This window comes from Acanthaster planci, linkage group LG16, assembly GCF_054643075.1.
Source record: "Acanthaster planci isolate LZ-2023a linkage group LG16, COTS_SCS, whole genome shotgun sequence".
Classification (NCBI taxonomy): domain Eukaryota; kingdom Metazoa; phylum Echinodermata; class Asteroidea; order Valvatida; family Acanthasteridae; genus Acanthaster; species Acanthaster planci.
In genome coordinates, this window is record NC_141792.1 from 11,862,953 (window position 1) to 11,882,732 (window position 19,780).

At 42.7% G+C, this 19,780-nt stretch overlaps 2 protein-coding genes across 3 annotated transcripts; one reads left to right on the forward strand and one right to left on the reverse strand.

The window, feature by feature from the left end:
• Positions 1-233: 233 nt before the first annotated feature.
• On the forward strand, positions 234-5,205 carry LOC110979159 (uncharacterized). 2 transcript variants are annotated; one of them, XM_087147557.1, is made up of 2 exons: positions 234-528; positions 1,654-5,205. In XM_087147557.1, the coding sequence occupies exon 2, from the start codon at positions 1,699-1,701 to the stop codon at positions 2,512-2,514; it is 816 nt and encodes a 271-aa protein (XP_087003683.1). In that variant the 5' UTR covers positions 234-528; positions 1,654-1,698; the 3' UTR covers positions 2,515-5,205. The 2 variants fall into 2 exon arrangements, with proteins under 2 accessions (XP_087003683.1, XP_022090414.2); XM_022234722.2 differs by having other exon boundaries at positions 236-421.
• Positions 5,206-8,147: 2,942 nt separating this feature from the next.
• On the reverse strand, positions 8,148-16,433 carry LOC110979160 (trypsin-3-like). The gene is made up of 5 exons (XM_022234724.2): positions 16,239-16,433; positions 12,920-13,103; positions 10,948-11,177; positions 10,086-10,225; positions 8,148-9,651 (listed from the first exon to the last, which is right to left on the reverse strand). The coding sequence occupies exons 1-5, from the start codon at positions 16,279-16,281 to the stop codon at positions 9,466-9,468; spliced, it is 783 nt and encodes a 260-aa protein (XP_022090416.1). The 5' UTR covers positions 16,282-16,433; the 3' UTR covers positions 8,148-9,465.
• Between the last annotated feature and the right edge of the window lie 3,347 nt (positions 16,434-19,780).

Consider the following 19,780-nt stretch of genomic DNA (forward strand, 5'->3'; position numbering starts at 1 on the left):
CAGACAACATTAATCAACATGGACCTAACTACTTTTATCGGGGGGCGCACCTCGACACACCTGCAACAGTATCGTTTGAGGAGTTTGTTCGCAGAACCAAGAAGAAGAAGAAGTTGCGCGTTAACTTCCGGTTGTGCATGTGTAGTGGGCGTGGTTTAAACTGAAGTGACGTCACATTTATGAACCGGATATATAGTATCCATGTCACTGACCTGTTTTCTGCACTGCTCGCAGTTTTTCTTTGCTGCGTGAACAGAAAAATCTGTGCATGCAGTACAGGCGTGATACTAGGCCAACAATCACTCATGGACACGTGTATTTTGTTACGCTTACAAAGGGTTAAATGTACATATTATAGGCTTGAAAAATCTGGAGAATTTCAGACCCTGTGCGATCGTCGTCAGGTACTAACGAGAAAGTGGTGAGTACACACTGTGGCATGCTGGGTCAGTGGGTAGCCCCACTAGTGTGGCACGGACTCTCACTCGAGCGGGAGTGAGAGTCCGTGCCGCCGGGGTAGGTCAGTGGGTAGGTTTCATTTTTTTTCATAGTCCACAAAGTTTCAGAAACTATTGGCTAGGTACTTCAAGCCTGCTCTCATTGGAAAATATTTTTAGAAAGTGGAATATGCGTCACCAGTAATTTACCTCAGGAATCAAAAACATATGAGATAGGCCGAGGCCAACTGAGATAGTTTGATTTATTAAACTTCACGTGCAAGACCCTGCCTGAGCTGAGGCCTACCGTCATTCATTCCTCCCCACTGCCTGTGCAGCGTGCTCATGAGTAGGGAAGGGCAAATGTGTTTCACAGTTTTCAAGAAGTGGCTGTTCTAAAACCCCCATCGACTCCCAAGACACGTCCATATACATGTATACAGCCACTGATTCCAGTCACGCGCTCACTCATCGTTTTTAAGATCACAATTTTTTTAGTTTTGGAATATTTTGAACGAATATATAGGCCTATGCAATCACAAGCGAAACATGGCCCGGTCGAAGAGCTGTTTTGTGTAGGCCTTGAACTAGTCGAGAGGTTCAAAGGTTCAGGCAAGGTCGTGGGCGTCATGAGAGAGGTTTCAGAGTACCCTCACACTGAGCCATTGTCACGCAAAATAATGTGGGTTATCCCTGCTCTGCGGTGAAACTCAGTGCGCACCTGTGCACACTATAAATGTTAACCTGTACGTGCTATCTTAAAGTTAATTTTTTTCTTTCACGTTTTTTGATGTATCATCATGCAGATTCGATTCAGCCGTAGAAGTGCTTGTGACATCCCATGTCATGAATTAATAATGAATTTTTATACATCTGCTAAAAAAGTGATTTTGGAGCTGTTTGGTATTTCAATGGCGCAAGCCCAAAATGAAGCGCATGCAAGTTTATTCATAAAAACGTACACGTATCCGCTGATCCCTTAACTTATTTTTGAAGTTTTCCATTGGAGACCTAAGCCAAAAAAGATGCCATATTACAGTTTACGGAATGTCTCAAACATGAATTTCATTCAGCATTTGTTTTATTGCGTGGTAACTTCATTTCCCCTGTTCTTAAACAGTGCTATCCTTAGTTGTCACGCCTAGACCTTTATGTTATTCCCTAGTCTTACTGTACTGGAGATAATTATTTTCAATTTTTTTTTCAAATTTCACAGGCTGTTGCTTACGTGTGACTGATTTGCGACCGTTAACCGTTGAGCATGGCCGAGCCGACGCTGTCCCAGCATCGCATTTTCTGCTGGTCAACTCCCCGTTCCCTTTCAACGGCCTTCATGAAATGTCTGTCGATGACAGAGGGTGCCATGGCCTGGATGGAACCATTCAGCACAGCGGAGCATTTTGGTCCCGAGGGACGCCTAGCACCTCCTGAAGAGGTCCCCGCCGAGCCTGACTACAAGCCTGTCTGGATTCAAGAGAAGTTGGAGGGTGACTTTGAGGGTCACAGCTTGGTCTTCGTGAAGGACCTGGCCTATGCCGTCTCGGACAGGCTGCAGTTTCTCCCAACGGGTTACCGCCATTCTTTCCTGATCCGCCATCCGCTGAAGAGTTACATGTCCTATTACCGCTTGTTTGAGAAGATGTTTGGGGAGGAAGGCAGCGCTCACCTCAAGGGCTGGCTGCCAAGGAAGGGGTTCGGGTACGGGGAGCTTGCAGAGCTTGCTGATTATATTGAGCAAGACCTCGGACAGCCGCTGGTGATTGTTGATGCCGACGACATCCTGAGACAGCCAAAGGTCATGGTGGAGAAGTACTGCCGCGCTCTGGGGCTGCCATTCTCCGATGCCATCCTGACCTGGGAGCTGGGTATCCCCAAGAATTGGATCGTACCTAAGTCAGTGAGAAAGACAGACGAAGACTACCATTGGATGACCACAGTGTTAAGCAGCCAGTCGTTCAACAGCAGTCATCAGACAACTATCAGTCAAGATGAGGTGCCTCAAGTCGTGCAAGAGATGCTTGAAGTCGCTCTACCCTTTTATGATAAACTTTATGCAAAGCGTCTACTCCCATCTTAGAAAGATTTGTTACTAATGTGGGGAATCAGTTACTGGAAATAAATCTAACCACCCTGACCTCACTGCAGCTGTGAATTTTCACGTAAACATAATGTAGTCCATTACTGGAATGAATATGTATTCCTTATTTAGGTAGAATAACTTAAATAGTTTTATTATTTAGCTGCTTGGAAATTAGTACTAAATCCTGGTCAGTGATTGTTGGATGTGAACTATCCTAACCAGTAAGGGTGAAAGCACGGATATAGTTTGAAAAACTGTGATGGGGTGCGTTTTGTTCTTCAAGAACTTATGCGATCGCTGGATAGCTGAGCCAAAGACACCGTGCTCTGAGAGCAGGCTCCATAAAAGCCAATATTTTAGTTTAAGACTGCTTCCTTTGGCCGGGAAACACTGGAAAAGAAAAGGGGGACACTTTGTGACTGGTGAATAATTTTTATTTTCCGGCTAACTCATTTATTTCTCTACCTAAGTTCACATTCACATAACACAAGATATACAATATAGTCTGAACATTATTAGAACTAAATATGGAAACATAATCACCAAAATTAGCGTCGCGGTAACCTCACTCTTGAAAAAGTCCAGAGTATAAGTCCCACTTTGAACTAAATCTTCGATTATCATTGTTTACAATATATAAATTTTTTTCACAGAGATAGTACAGCTTAACCTCCTTTTTAAAAACTAAGAAAGAGGGGAGCCTATTGTTCATTTTTTGCTTTATAGATATGGAATCTAGTGCATAGAAGTATTGAATTAAGACATTATAAAGTAACATTAATAATACCAAATAGCATAGTGTGATTGTCCAAGTACAAACTTATACATTTTTCTCCTTAATCCACGAAACTAGAGAGGACCAAAAGTTTCCTGAATAAGATCAGCTACAGAAAAGATGAATTAGGCATTCTTCCACAGTTTTACAAAAAGTACAAGTGTTGGAATCAGCCTTGTTGATTTTGAAAAGAAGGATTGGTGAATAATTAGCTGTTCCCAATCTCAGTTGGGAACAGTATTGTAATTGTTAAAGTTTCTTTTCCTTTTTTTTTTCTTTTCCACTTTTTTTTACACTTTGGCAATTTTTTAAGTCCCATCGTTTTCAAACTTGGTAAAGTAATTAACCATCATCAGAAGATATGCCCAAACCTTTTTGTAATCCTGACGTCATCAGGGGTCGCGTGACCTCAATTCAAATGTTCATTCTTTACAGTCTAATAACTAGTAAACATTTAACCGATTTATCTCAAATTTGGTATGCACATAGTCAGGGACGTGTTATTGATGAAAATTAATATCTTGACCTCATTTGACCTTTACTTCCGGTTTGACCGGAAGTTGTATTTTAAAACAAAAATCATATCTCATGAACTTTAACTCCCATCAATTTCAAACTTGGTATTGTAATTAACCATCATCAGAAGATATGCCCCGAACATTTTTGTAATCCTGACGTCATCAGGGGGTCATGTGACCTCAATTCGAATATTCATTCTTTACAGTCTAATAACAAGTAAACATTTGACCGATTTATATTAAATTTGGTATGCACATAGTCAGGGACGTGTTATAGATGAAAATTAATATCTTGACCTCATTTGACCTTTACTTCCGGTTTGACCAGAAGTTGTATTTGAAAACAAAAATCATATCTCATGAACTTTAAGTCCCATCAATTTCAAACTTGGTATTGTAATTAACCATCATCAGAAGATATGCCCCGAACCTTTTTGTAATCGTGACGTCATCAGGGGTTACGTGACCTCAATTCAAATGTTCATTCTTTACAGTCTAATAACTAGTAAACAGTTGACCGGTTTATCTTAAATTTGGTATGAACACAGTCAGGGACGTGTTACAGATGAAAATTAATATCTTGACCTCATTTGACCTTTACTTCCGATTTGACCGGAAGTTGTATTTGAAAACAAAAATCATATCTTATGAACTTTAAGTCCCATCAATTTCAAACTTGGTATTGTAATTAACCATCATCAGAAGATATGCCCCGAACCTTTTTGTAATCGTGACGTCATCAGGGGTTACGTGACCTCAATTCAAATGTTCATTCTTTACAGTCTAATAACTAGTAAACAGTTGACCGGTTTATCTTAAATTTGGTATGAACACAGTCAGGGACGTGTTACAGATGAAAATTAATATCTTGACCTCATTTGACCTTTACTTCCGGTTTGACCATAAGTTGTATTTGAAAACAAAAATCATATCTCATGAACTTTAAGTCCCATCAGTTTCAAACTTGGTATTGTAATTAACCCTCATCAGAAGATATGCCCCGAACCTTTTTGTAATCCCGACGTCATCAGGGGTCACGTGACCTCAATTCAAATGTTCATTCTTTACAGTCTAATAACTAGTAAACATTTGACCGATTTATCTCAAATTTGTTATGCACGTAGTCAGGGACGTGTTATAGATGAAAATTAATATCTTGACCTCATTTGACCTTTACTTCCGGTTTGACAGGAAGTTGTATTGTATTTTAACACACAAATTGTCATATCTGATTCACTATTCGTTCAATTGCAGTTATATTTGGTTTTCGTTGTACGTGCCACTTTTGCAATTATTTGTAATCCAATTTATTACAAACTTATGGTACTCGTTGACAGTCATCAAAAGACAATAAAAACATTTTTGGAACAGCTATGTGCTTGTTCACAAACACCACTTCTAGTTTGGTTTGTTTTTTTATTTCCATTTTGCAACATTCACAAAATTACATTGAAAAGTATATTTGTAAAGTTTTTGAATTTATAACTTGTTTCATTAGTATTGCCGTGACTGGTCTGGTCTTATTTTTTTGTAACGACTACGAGTGTTTTTCGCGCTCATCAATGCCTGTTGAGAGTTGCCATTCAAGTGACGTCTACGCGCTGCATGTGCGTACGCACGCTGCGCTGTCGGCGTGTTTCCACATTGATGACTTGGCCTTCATCGTGTATGCAGCAGGTTCGATGAGCAAGCAGCAGTGCGCACTATACATGTAAGCGCTGGGTCGTTTAATCTTGCCCCCAAGGCCGGTGCGCCGTGCAGGTGACATGCACTGGTACGTGGTACATGGTGAGCACAGCCAAATAGCACTACCAATAGAGGGTGTTACATTCACAAGAGATGACCTGCCAGCAACCTCGTTCCCATGGGACCTTTCCCATGAAATATGCAAATAAGGCAGGTGCATGCGCATTACTACCACTGTTTGGCAAAGTTGCTTATATCTATGACGTAACAATACAAATCTCCATGCGCGCGTCACTACTGCCGTTTCTGTACTAGTATAGTTTAACATGAGTGCCCAACTTAAAGACAACGAATTGTTACTTTCCAAGTTCAGGACACTGAAAACCTCACTTAGTTTCGAGAAAAGCATGCTCAAGTATCGGGCAAAGGTTATGGTTACTGTGAGCTCGCCTACGCTACCGACAGTGTTGACGGCAGCACTTGCCAACTAGTGGTAGTAGTGTGCAGGCACCCGTCCAATTTGCATATTTCACAGGAAACGTCCATAGAGTACCGAAGTGTGACGTCACTGTGGACCAGAAAGTGCAGTGCAAACAAATGGAGTACGTGCGCGTGCTTGTTCTCGCGCTAATGCCTTTACACACTAATTGTGCGCGTGACGTATTCATTTCGGGCTCTGTAAAAGTGAATTTCGATTTTCAATTGATTTCTTTGACCCACCCACTCACAATTTCGAAAAAAGTCGACATTTAAAAAAAACATTGAACATTTTGATTGGCCCTTTACCCGAAAAATTCAAGCATGCCTCATGCGCTCAAATTACCATGAATAATTGCTCATGTGCACTGTCGAAAACCTTAGTCTGTATGGCGGCCAGTTTTGGGCATGCAGTCCGTACGGGCATTATTATTCATGAACATGGGCGCTTGAAGCATACTCAGAATTTTCCGGTTAAGCCTGCCAAATTCTACGGGCCGTTTTCCGATACTCGACTTCGGCTCCGTCTCTGCAGGCTCCAACTGTTTTTTTTTTACCACCCGACTTCGAAGTAGTAAGCGCAAAGGTAAATCTGATAGTAATACAAAACATCAAGTAAGATAAAAAAAGAGCCAAATATTACAGTACTTTAATTTAATTCCAACGCTTCAGGCCCACAATCAGGGATTGGTTTCGGAGACGCCGCTGGGACAGAGACGAAGTTGAGTATTGGAAAACGGCCCGATGCAGGTTTTTTTTTCTAATCGCTGGTTGTCTCGTGAATGTAGTGCCCTCTACTGGTAGTGCTATTTGGCAGTGCTCACCAGCGCATGTTTCCTTGCACGGTGCACCGGCCAAAACAGTAAAACCAGCCTTGGGGCAAGAAGACGGATCGCTCCTCTACATGTATTTTAAGTACATGGTGTACAATTATCACCGCAACATTGGCATTTCTTTGCGTGGCAGGCCATTTGGAATCTCCCAAATCATTAGCCTACACTCTAGCTGAGTTTTGAAGGGTCGTTTACACCAAGTAGTGCCTGTTGGGAAAGCTGAAACGGTTCCGATTCTTATTACATGTACTTTTAATATCATTATATTTCATGATAATTGATATACAACACCTGTACTTCTCTGTTTTTAACAGGGGCTTGTATTAGTTGTTTTTCACTAACTGATAAACAAAAGTCCAATCTCAAAAATGAACGAGCCAAGTTGTCTCGCTGTGCCCAGAGATCATGCCCAACAACCCCCTACAATATCCCGGTGTATTACTTGTCTTTGATTGTGTTTTCCTCGTATATTTAAGCATTAAAACAATATTCTCTAATCTAGTTAGGAAATGTGATGACACTCTAGACATTTATGGGGACGTGAATGTTTCAGACTGTAGGCCCAGCCTCTCACTCGGACGGGCTGATGGCTGATACGTCACACGGGGTCACAGCTAAAAACACGCAAAGCATTGTGGGTCAATTTCTGCCGGGGGCGCGAACTCACTCAATGCATGACATAAAGGCTTTTATTGATTCGATATTTTGTCTTCATCTTCCTCATCGCTGAAAATATCCTCATTTTAATTTATTCGTAGGTACAAAATTGATCAAGATGACCAATGATTTGAAATATATCTCCAAAAGACACGTGATCAGTGATGAGGAGATACATTACCATACTGTGATTGCACCAAGGTCATGTCTTATCATATAGCTGACCCTTTACTCGTGCCAAAGCACTGCCCTTTGCTTACAGGAATTTATAACCTTGCGGTCACAGGTCGTGGGCAATGAAGCCAATCACAGTGCCAAGCCATCAGCCCCAGTCCCAGCGCCCTTTTCGAGTATAGCAGGCACGAAATGGGTAGAGGGGCACAAGTCCAATCCCTGCACACACTCCAGCCTATTGTCACTTAACACATCCCCCCTAGATGTCAGAAAAGAATTTCTGAGATACCAGTTTAACAATAACCAATACAAGGCGGGGGGGGGGGTCCACTTTGTCCCATAGTTTGCTTCATATGTCTTCGAGCGCTGGGCGACGAGCGAAGCCCAGCCTTTCTCTCAGTCAGCAGTGAGGGCGTCCTAGGACACAAAATCCATTTACAGACATTCTTAAAATTGAGGCTAACTACAATTGCAGTCTGTAGACACAGCAAATAAAACGTTTCACAACCATTTTTTTGTTTTTTGTTTTGCCATTTTATTATTTTCATTTTATTGTTGTCATGTTAGGTGTATCACTCCGACTTGAAATCTTTCTTTGTTATATGTTGACCTGCACAGAGGTCGCTGTTCAGCTTTACTACAGTAAAGGAAAAGACCTTGTCCGAATCATTGGCTGAGTTCGGGCGGCTTGTTCTGGTATGTTCACGAACAGCTCGATTTGTTGTTCGTCGGTCGGCCGCTCGATCGCCGGTAGTTAGTGACATGCAACATGGAGGCGTCCATGTAGGCTACGTTATTCGAGAGTTAATGTTTAGATGGGCTGAATTCTTTGCTATATAAACAGGAACATTCATTTCTGTGTTACGGAAAATAATTAATGATAATTTTGCAAAACTTCCCATTGTGTATGGCTTTGGAAGCCATCTCTCTACTTTTTGCAGCTGTTCAAAAATCAAAATCTCACGAGTTTCTCCGTTTGTTCCTGTAAAACCCTGACGAGGAGGTGGTCTGTGATCCTGTTCTGAGAACAGTGTTCTTGAGTCGTGTTCCCGCCGGTCGAGTGCGAGAACAAGAAACTCGTGTCAAGAACAGGCCGCCCGAACTCGACCAATATTGTGTCTAGAGCTCCATGGAGACTATATCCTGGACACAATTTAACTTTGGACGTGTCTGATATCAGATTTATTTGTAGGTACGAACTTCCTCGATTTTTTTAACATCAAAATGCACAGTTTGATTCGGAGGAAGCTGTACTTTTTGGTGCCCGATGTTTTGCCTTAATTACTGCCATGGATGAGTCTGATCAATCGAGAATCAGGGTATGCGATGGAGCAGATTACTCAGCATTGAACATGGCCGTTTTCCAATACTCAACTTCATCTCTGTCTCAGGCTTCATTCCCAAAACCAATCCCCGATTGTGGTCCTAAAGCCTTTAAATTGCATTGTATTACTATATTTTTTGGCTTTCTCGCATTTTATTTGATGTTCTGTGGTACTAATAGACTGATTACTGCGCTTACATCTTCAAAGTCAGCTAGTAAAAAGCAGTTGGAGCTTGAGACGGAGCCGACGTTGGGTATTGGAAAACGGCCCATGTTTACTCCTTATCAGTCCCGTCTTGAAATAGGAGCACGTACTACGCTACAGTAATGAGTGATTGAAGGCTCTCATCTATCATAAATCTTTGAAACGGCTCACTAATTACTAAAAAGTTTGTTTCCTTAACATTACTCCCTATGTTTTGATTTTAAGAGGGGGAAAAATAATAGAATCACTCTCATAATCGAGAATCATGCATATGCCAAAGAATGCTGACTTGGAAACACCTAGCATGTCACTTCATTTGACGTCGTACTGGCGATCCAGGAGCAGTAGTAGGCAACTCGGGTGTACACTCCGGGGTAGAGGGGATTGGCGCAACCCCAGCCCCAGCTGACAACTCCCACGAGTGTTGTGCTGGGGGAGTGCGAATTAACGTCGAAGTTGCTGACAAGTGGACCACCGCTATCACCCTAGAAAAGAACGAGACCAACAGAAAACGTGCACTTATTGAATGTCTCTTTGTGTTGTCCTCAACCGAACACGCAAAGAAGATTGCTCCGTTGTGCTTTTCAGGTTAAGGCAACCTGTAGGTTAACAAAATAATTTTAAAAAAGGAATGGATGGCAATAAGTGTTGGATGAGGGAGATCCCTCCATTAGACACGTACCCACGCCTGTATATTTTGGCGAAAGTACGTTCAAATTGGTGATGTTGGCCCGGCGGGGTGTCAGTCTTACCCAAGACCCGGCGAAGAGTGATTAGGAGCCAACTTGTGAAAAGCGTTTGGAAATGCAGATTGAAACTGAGTCTTTGGGAGCGCTGCACTAGAGAGTCAGATCAGACTGACCGGTATATCTGTCTTCTCTGTCGTGCCTTGCTTTTGGGGTGATCGCGGTTTTCCTACCTGGCAGGAGTCTTTCCCGGCTGCTGCAGCGCAGACCATGTTGTCTTTGATTTTGCCGTTGTAAGCTCCCTTGCTGTTGCATGTAGCGCGATTCACTCCGTTCACCACCGCCTGTCTCAGTGTGGTCGGGAAGTATCCGGCTGGAAGATTGAACATGAATTGAAGTGAATTATTACACCTTGTCAGAACATACCCCCCTCCATATGCTTTTCAGAGTACAAATCCTTTGTGTCTTGTCTTTTCCATAATCAGACAGATATCCTTTGGTGACTTTTCAAACCAAAAGTATACCATCCGCCTCGAGCAGAATTGCCCCCTCATCGCTTGAAAAGAGCCATGAATGTTGGTCGGAGTATTCTTTTTGTTGGTATGATGCGACTGCAACACTCATCTTTCCAAATCATTTGTGAACCAGCGATGCGCAGTTAGTACAAAACACAGACATATAAATGTTTAAATGTGTGTGGTATAAAAGGAACCTACATTGCTAAGGAAAAAGCCCCCTCTCTTGGTCCAGCTGGAGACCCACAAAACTGAAGAAAAAATTCGCTACATGTTCTGCTCGGTTGACTGTCGACTATACATTGTAAAACTAACGGACAACGATGGTAACGACAATGCCATAGACCGTACTTGCCGTATATGGGGGACCTAATTGCAATTACGTTCCCCAACGTGGTAATTCATCTGAAAACGTTAAAGCTATTGAGAGAACTAGACTCTATTCCAGGATTTCACATCCCGACCCGCTAAAATCACCTGTAACACCCATGAAGGGTTTTAATGTATAGACCTTTAATACGTTCAGGAATATGACTGAAATTGGTTCTCCATATCTAGCAAAGACAAGAGCACGGCTTACATGACGCTTTACCCCAGCCACTCACTAACAGCTTCTCGCCTCCTGAAATGTCTGAACCATTTCTGGCAAGCTTGATGGGCTGTACGGCATCCGACAGGGTTGCTGGTGCGTCCAGATGAATCAGAGATATGTCGTTGGAATGCCATGAAGGGTGGCCGTAGCCCTTGCCTCTGATGATCTGTTGCCCGTTTGCTAAGTTGTGGAATCCAAGCCCAACGTACGGTGCTCCCCTACGTTGATATACAAGAAAACTGTTTTCACTTACAGAAAGAAACTGTGAAAAGACTTACAGTGCAAATGAATAAAGGCACGATAAGTGTCTGCTTGTGGTTACATTACAGAGTCACAGTGAGATTGGTGATGGATGTTGTTAAGAGCCGTTGCTTTTCACAAGTATCGTACGTGACAGTTAGGTGAGTTTGACATTAGTCATTCCCATGGGTTTGTACAGCGAATGTCTGATTTTTCTCGACAATGGAAATCAGACATTCCCTGTACAATACTATGGGAAAGTCCACGGTGTCGAGGAAAATCAGACATTCGCCGTACAAACTTTTGGGAATGTCCAATGTCCAATATCAATATAACTTTACTGTCATGTATCGTACAGCCCATAGACTTCAAAGCCAATAAGATACACGCAGGAATCCACGCATGCGCGCAGTGTACACAGGTTTCTTGTTCTTGCGCTCGAACGGCGGGAACACGACTCAAGAACACTTTTCTCTGAACAGGATCACACACTACCTCCTTGTCAGGGTTTTACAGGAATACATGAAAAAACTTGTGAAATTTTTATTTTTGAACAGATGTAAAAAGTAGAGAGATGGCTTCCACAGCCCCTGACAATGGGAAGTTTGGCAAAATTAAGATTAAATATTTTCTACAACAGAGAAATCCATGTTCTTGTTTAAATAAAAAAGAATTCAGCCCAGATAACATGAATACATGCAGAATGTAGACGTGACGACTTCGGAATATTTTGACTATTTCCGGAAAACTGGAAGAATTCCTCGATAACAAGCGAAATTTGCTAACGCACGGAGTCTATCATATAGCTTGAACAATACAGGCGATTCACAATTGTGCGCTGTAAGAGTTTGCAACGCGTGCATCAATCGCAACGCGCGGAATTTGTCCACCCTTTCCAAACGCGCATTAAGTCGACAGATCTACATGTATATCTGTATGGTATAGTCGGCAAAGCATCCAAGGGAAACATCACACCAACTATATAAAGTTTACCCTTCCCTTGATGAGATTGATGCCAAATTAAAACAACCTTTCAATGAAAATATTGCCCGACTGCCTCCTTGAATACTGACACTGATGTTGCATTTACCACAGATTGAGGCATGTTGCTCCAATCCCTAACTGTTCTGGGAAGGAAGATATCGTCAGAAACCTTGGCATGAGAACAGATTTGCAATTGTGTTTTGTATGACCCCTGGAGATTCTAACATTTGGAGTGAGGATACCACCAGACTGAACATCGACCAACTTATTGATTATCTTGAACATCATGGATAACCGGTTTGTTTTCCGTCCTGTCTCAAGGGATGACTAGCCAAGTTCCTAGAGTATGTAAGTCACGGTGCCAGGTGCTCTACTACAGTTGTTGGAAATGAATGTAGCAGCTTGTCTTTGGATCTGTTCGAGACAATGAATGTCAGACACCAAGTGGGGATCCCAGGCAGATGACGAATATTCCAGCAATGGTCGAACCAATGTGAAGTACGATCCTTTTTTTCGCACATTGTGATTGGCGGACGCGTTGCAAACTCTTGGTGGCGCACTATTATGAAACGTCCGTATTAAGCACAAGCATGGTGAAGCATGGTGAAGCTGAGCCGAAATAAGAAGGAAACTGCCAAGAACAGGAAGTGGGTCAAATGAGTCCCTGGTGAGAACAAAATAAGTGCGCTCAACTTGGTGATGACTAAGAACAGCTATGCAGGGGGTACATACTAACCCAGTCCCAACACAGTGAGCAGCAGTTAACACCCAACGTGTGCTGAGAAGAGTTCCGCCGCAATACTGACTGTTAAATCCCCCAGTGGGTGTACGGAAGATAGCAACTTGGTAGGGGCGACTTTTTAAAGGCGCCTCGATGCCGCCAAAGATCGACTTCTCGTCTAGGCGGCCTGGTGAAAACGCTACATGGAGAGAAATAGAAATCTTATTGACTACATCGTACATTTGAATAACTTGGACTCGTGTTAACACGAATTTTATACTCTTGAACAGACAACTACAGGAACACCTACTGGTATGTGAGAGAATTGTTGTACTGCACGATCAGACTGCGAGGCGCATCACATTATCATTGTCCGAAAGCGTCTCTCCCACGGGAGTGCGCAACAGTGCCCTCTCCTGATTCATTTATAATTGCCGAATCATTCCATTTTGAATCACATTGTTCCTCCAATCCCCGAAGTTCTTTCTTCATCTCTAGACGCCCTGTACCTTAATTATCCAGTTACAAGGTTAATCATGAAATATATCCCTTGTGCGTGGACGATATAAAGTGAATACACTTTGGTTGATTTTAAGGTGGAGTACACCATTGCTATTGGTAAAATCCTGAAAATCGGACCACGCCGTATAAACCTGAAATATCTTACTTGAAAGAAAGTACATTACAGTCTCAATCAGCCTGTAAAATACATCCACCCATAATGGCGTAGTTTTCAAGAAAACAAAAATGTCGTTTCCTTTTTATGATGGTCGGGTGAGCATCGCCATAGAGCTAATATCACTTCGTACACCACGTCCTTTAAAACAGGCGCCAGTTTTCTTATAGTGTTTGCAGATGGTGAGGGAGTCTCCATTAATGAACGGAGAAACCTAAAAGCAGCTAAAAATATACTGAAATACATTCACCCAAAGCATTGTGAATTGAAATTAGGCGTGTTAGGCGTAAAGCAAAAAATCACCCCTAAAGCATAATGGTATGATCCAATATGGCGGCTGTTTCCTAGCATAATTATTTTCGTCAACAAAAAGTACGATTTCCACATGTTAATCTTCCCTTGTTTTAAGATATGATTCTCTGTTAATTATAATTATTATTGATGAATCAACTGAGACTTCCATCGACTTGTAAACTGATATGAAAGTGCTGTTATAGGCTTAAGCACGATTGCGCGCGCACGTACATTAGGCCTTCTCGATTCGATGTCACGGACTCGAGTTGACAGCGTTGCTGGAGGAAGTTTTTCCATGAATCCGCAATGCTACATTTTCTAGGAGCCACATTACTCCAAGGTAAATTTACTAATTTCTCCTAGCCGTTGAAAACTGAACAGTTTTACGGGAATGAGAATCTGTCATGCTAGTTTCCCAACCTGACCCCGTGGACGTTGTTTTCTTGTAGTACGAATGCCCCATAATCCATAAATTTTACGAAAGATCAACTACAAGACCTTCGATTTAAGCGTTGAAAAATGCAGCGCTGTTTTTCTCGATATTTTGCAAAGCAGTGAAATGTTGCAGTGAATATTGTACACCGCAATCAGCAAATCTTGTGAAATTACGACAAAAAAATCGATGGTGTCTGCTACCTTTAAATATGATATTCGGGAGATGTCTTGGGTTTATAATTGTTGGATTTAGTGCATATCGTATTATGTTCGTGCCACATTATACATGACACGAGCTCTGGGCATATATTTTCATAAGACTTAATAATTTTTTTTTTGGGGGGGGTAAAACTAGAGTAATGTAATCATTGTTTGGCTTTTATCTAGGTTCATAATATCAGTTTTGCTGGGCCAACTAGCCCTATGAATATGATTACACATAATTTGCTGATGATAACATCAATTGTTATTATCTAGGTCTGTGCACATATTTATTAGTTTCTTCGTGTGCATTCTGTTTTGTAGACCACAGGGTAAACAAACAATCAAGCCCATCAACGGGAATTGATTGACTCCTATCAATCATTTTTTTTCACGTGGTAGAAAAGTAAACGTTGAAAGTTTGCGCGAGTGATCCGAAATTTACACCCACGCAACATATTTCTGCACTCTTGAGTATTGATGTGTACAAACTGATCTGGTTTAAAAATCATACACCAAACAGCACAATTATTAGAATTCTTTGATATGAATTAAAGGTACAAAAACTGATCCAAAGCCATCGTACAAAGAAAAAACGGTTCGGCTATTTGTTCAAATGTGTGTAACCGCATGCTCATGGTTCGACATTTAAAGGAACCAAGAAATAGAAATATTTTTATAAATTTTACTAAAAACCCTTGAAATTGCATCTTTGGGTTTCAATTAAACTTATTTTAAATGTTTGCAATTTTATCCCATATTTTGATGCTTTTTTGGTTTTATGCTGATGCATATTTGCACTTTCATGAGCAGAATGATGTCACCCAAGGCATTGAATCTCAATGTTGCACTAATTTGTATACGGAAAAGATGTAGAATTTTTTAACCACTGCTATGGCAGATTTCATTTTCTTTGGCAATTTATTGTTGTGTAAGTATATGGCAATAATCCATCAAAAATTCTTTTCACAGAAATGTTCCGAAATTTTGGGTTCACAATTTGAACATGAAAACATGCAACATGAACCATGTCTCCCTGGATTTACATCAAGGCCAAAACGCCCTCACTTGTCCAGAAATGCTTGATCAATTTTTATTGTTTGAAAAAGTGCACTGTCCAGTTTACTTAACTCAAAAAAGATGTCAAACAGTCTTTATACGTGGTAGGAGAGTACAGAGATGCACAAAAAGTGATTCTAAGAAAAGTTCATTTCCTGGATTCTTTAAAGAGCTGGGTTAGTTTGGACCCCCCACAGCAGGGGAAAGATTCTTCCCTTTCAGCTGTCACTCACCTGATTGTTTTGAAACTTAGCATGCATGTAAAGACTCTGTTTTCGAAAGCAACAATTTCAATTCAATGTGACAAAGGTTCTGATGTTGTAGTCATTTGAAATTCACGGCGCAAACGTTTCGGCCCGCGTGCATGGAACACGGAATGGGAAAAGAGTTGCTTTTCAGTGGTTGACCCGTCTCGGAAAATGAGCATTTTGCAAGGCCAGCATGTCTTATTTTTAGAAAATTTGTGTCAAAATGACCACAAGATGTGTCTGAGGGTAGGTTTGTGAAAACGCAAATACACGGTAGCGATATTAGAGAAACGTTTGAGGGGTTGGATTCCCCCTCGGATGTTTTCTCTTGAAAACATCTGAATACAGGTAATCACCTGAAACTTCATCAAAGTAAAGCTGGGGCAGCCTGCTGGTCGCGGGCCTTAACAAAATGACTTACCAAGAGCCAGTGAAAGGCAGGCGAAGAACACGAAGATCCTCATGGTGAGTGAAATGTCGAGTAGTTAAAAGGATGTTCGTCACTTGACTTCTGTGTACTCTCTCGGCTTAGTGGGTACCTGCCCAAACGGGACGGCGCCTTTTATTAAGGCCCTCGTCGGACGCGTCGTGCACTCTGCTGCATGGTGAAACTAAACAGCTGAGTATCTCACTGCATACTGATAGTGACGCATGTTTCCTTATCTTAATTTAGTGTGCCTTGAAGGCTTTGTATCTCATGTGACCAATTTGTGCACTCCCTATTGCTGTTTTCATAATTGGTTATGAAAGCGAAAGTGGTGACGGAAAACAGCAGCCCTAAATTCGTACGCGAGCTTGAAAAAAGTTGGTTGTAGATTCTATAGGAGGTTTACGGAAGCCCGTAGTGCTAAGTTTATCTCTGCAAAAGTACTTATGGCGAAATTACGCAATAATTTTACGAAATGACATTGCTCCATAACGGAATACAGTTGCAAAATAACACAATAATATTGTGAAATAACGCATCAGTTCTACTGACGTTTGGGGTACCTTCGCACGGTTACTCCTGGTAACCAGAGTAGGATGCGCGCAAATTACACCTGGGTCTCGCAGGAGTATACTTCCCCGTTAGCGAGAGTATACTTTCGCTGATCAGTGGGTCGGACTGCAGCCGTTTGAGCGTGAACATCAGAAGCTCACTCGAAGGCACCCTTGAGTGAGCAGTGCGAGTGATTTCCCGTAAAATACCATTCGAGGAAAGCTAAGCATGACATTACGCAAACTTGTGAGCTTCTACTTCTCTCTTGGTTTGAGTTATGATCAAACATTGTGTTTTTTTACATCATCGTAAGTTTAAGGACCCTAAAACGACATTTGGCCTATCACGGATTGTCCAGGACAACGACTAAGTCATCGATTGTTGATTGTTGCTCTTTTCATACTGGAGCAGACGCAGAGGGTGCGTTCGAGCGAGGGGAGGGTGCGTGCGAGCGAGGGGAGGGTGCGTTCGAGCGAGGGGAGGGTGCGTTCGAGCGAGGGGAGGGTGCGTTCGAGCGAGGGGAGGGTGCGTTCGAGCGAGGGGAGGGTGCGTTCGAGCGAGGGGAGGGTGCGTGCGAGCGAGGGGAGGGTGCGTTCGAGCGAGGGGAGGGTGCGTGCGAGCGAGGGGAGGGTGCGTGCGAGCGAGGGGAGGGTGCGTTCGAGCGAGGGGAGGGTGCGTTCGAGCGAGGGGAGGGTGCGTTCGAGCGAGGGGAGGGTGCGTGCGAGCGAGGGGAGGGTGCGTGCGAGCGAGGGGAGGGTGCGTTCGAGCGAGGGGAGGGTGCGTTCGAGCGAGGGGAGGGTGCGTGCGAGCGAGGGGAGGGTGCGTTCGAGCGAGGGGAGGGTGCGTGCGAGCGAGGGGAGGGTGCGTGCGAGCGAGGGGAGGGTGCGTGCGAGCGAGGGGAGGGTGCGTTCGAGCGAGGGGAGGGTGCGTGCGAGCGAGGGGAGGGTGCGTTCGAGCGAGGGGAGGGTGCGTTCGAGCGAGGGGAGGGTGCGTTCGAGCGAGGGGAGGGTGCGTTCGACCGAGCTACTCGTGTTAAAACTAACAACATGAGTGCTCTCCTGAGCGTTCAAACGGCAGGAGTACGACCCACAGGTCAGCGAGAGTATATTACTACACCTCATACATATTCTTGAGCAAATCGGAGCGCGTCATTGGCCGATTCCGACTCGCGTCTGGGAAGTAGAAATGATACGCGACCATGTGACGTCATAGTAGTGAGTATCCACCTCGCCGCGGTGCGGTAGTTTTTTTTTCTGGTAGCATCAAAACACCCTCTGGAACCCGCCGTGTAAACATGTAGTCTGTTTCATGTAATCTTTACGGAACTAGTCTGGAGTTTTATCCTCATGGCTATTACAGTAAAGACCCCAAACGTATATCAGCACCAGACTATTGAAGCCCTGTTTCTATGTACATCTGCACTCACCTATCATTACATGGAAATTTAGCAGCTGAGAAACAACAATGGCGTCTGTGAGTACAAGTAACGTGAGATTTCAGTTTGAATATTGATGCAGTATAGTCCCAACCCATTACCGACCTATTACTGGTCCCGACCTACACCTCGGGACCAGTAATTCCCACTACTTTCCCTCAAACCATGCTGTATTTGTACGCTCTCGTTAGACGAGGAGTATACTCCTGCATCCGAGTGATGCGCACGCATCCTGCCATACCCGAACGCAGTAACCACGCGAACGCACCCAGAATGGAGTATGACATTTGATTTCAGCGTGCGGTGCTTACGCTGAGAGGCAAAACACCAAAGGAGGCAACAATCACATCGCGAAAACCACAGCGTTATTTTGCAAAGCTATATATGGGTTTTTTCTCAAACTATTTTGGTATTTTGCAAAGCTACTTAAATATTTCGCAAAGTTATTGCGTTATATCGCAATAAAATTTTTTTGCATATTTAAAATTGGTACTAACGGGCTTCCGTAGAGGTTTGAGGAGCAGACAATTTATTTGAATTGATTTTGTTCGCTCTTTTGTAAAAATAAAATCAGTTGAAGCCGCAAACAAAGTTGAGGGCAAACTTAGACTGTAACGTTGTCCAGACTCGGAAACTGAACGCTGAGCTATACGCACTGTTTACTAGACGGGTTCAATGGTGTTTGCCCACGACTTGAAATTCAGCAGCTGGCTGCATTGAACCGCCATCTTAAACATCAGCCGAGGACATTTACCTATTTATTAGATTCGCTATTCACGGGAGGCAAATTGTGTCACACGAACAAGATTTTTTTGGGGTTGAAATGACAAACAACCATGGCCCATTCTGACTGACCGAGAAAAATACCAGTAATGTGAACTCTTGTCTTGACAGAGCCCGGAAAATCATGTCCAGGTGACATTTTGCTCTCGGTGTTTTTGAACTTTGCAAAAAAAGTTGGCTCCCTGAACTATTACTTTCGCAAACAGAGAAAATACAAAACAGAGGCCATTCTAAAAAGATGATTCATTGCTAATGGATGAGTAGAACTTGGCTTCATATAACCCTTGCCTTTTAGTTACACTCGGTTGTACAGTTTATGCAGGCTCCGTTTACAAGAGATATTTTGAAGATACGTGTGGGAATTTTATGGCAAACTACATATGGGTAACTTCGGTATGGCCTTTATCATCAATATTGCTTTCTGCCTTCCCTATCACAAAATAATAACCCCAAAACACGGTCTATGAAACAAAGCGTCAATCATGGTCGAAAGCAAGACTCAACATGCCGAATTTAAACACTGATCACAGCCGTATCGTTTGAATCTCAAACTAACGTCATCGTGACGTGAATTGGTGGTTACGTAGAGAGTTTTGCTGCGCATTTTGTGCGCTCGACGTCATATCAGAGTCGGGTCAATACAATTTTTTTGTGTTTGTTTTTCTTTTATGTTTTTGTGAGTCGGGAACTCGAAGATATCTTTTGTCACGGATATTGCAACATTGTGCCACTCTATAACATTTTGTGTAGTTACGTCGACAGGAGT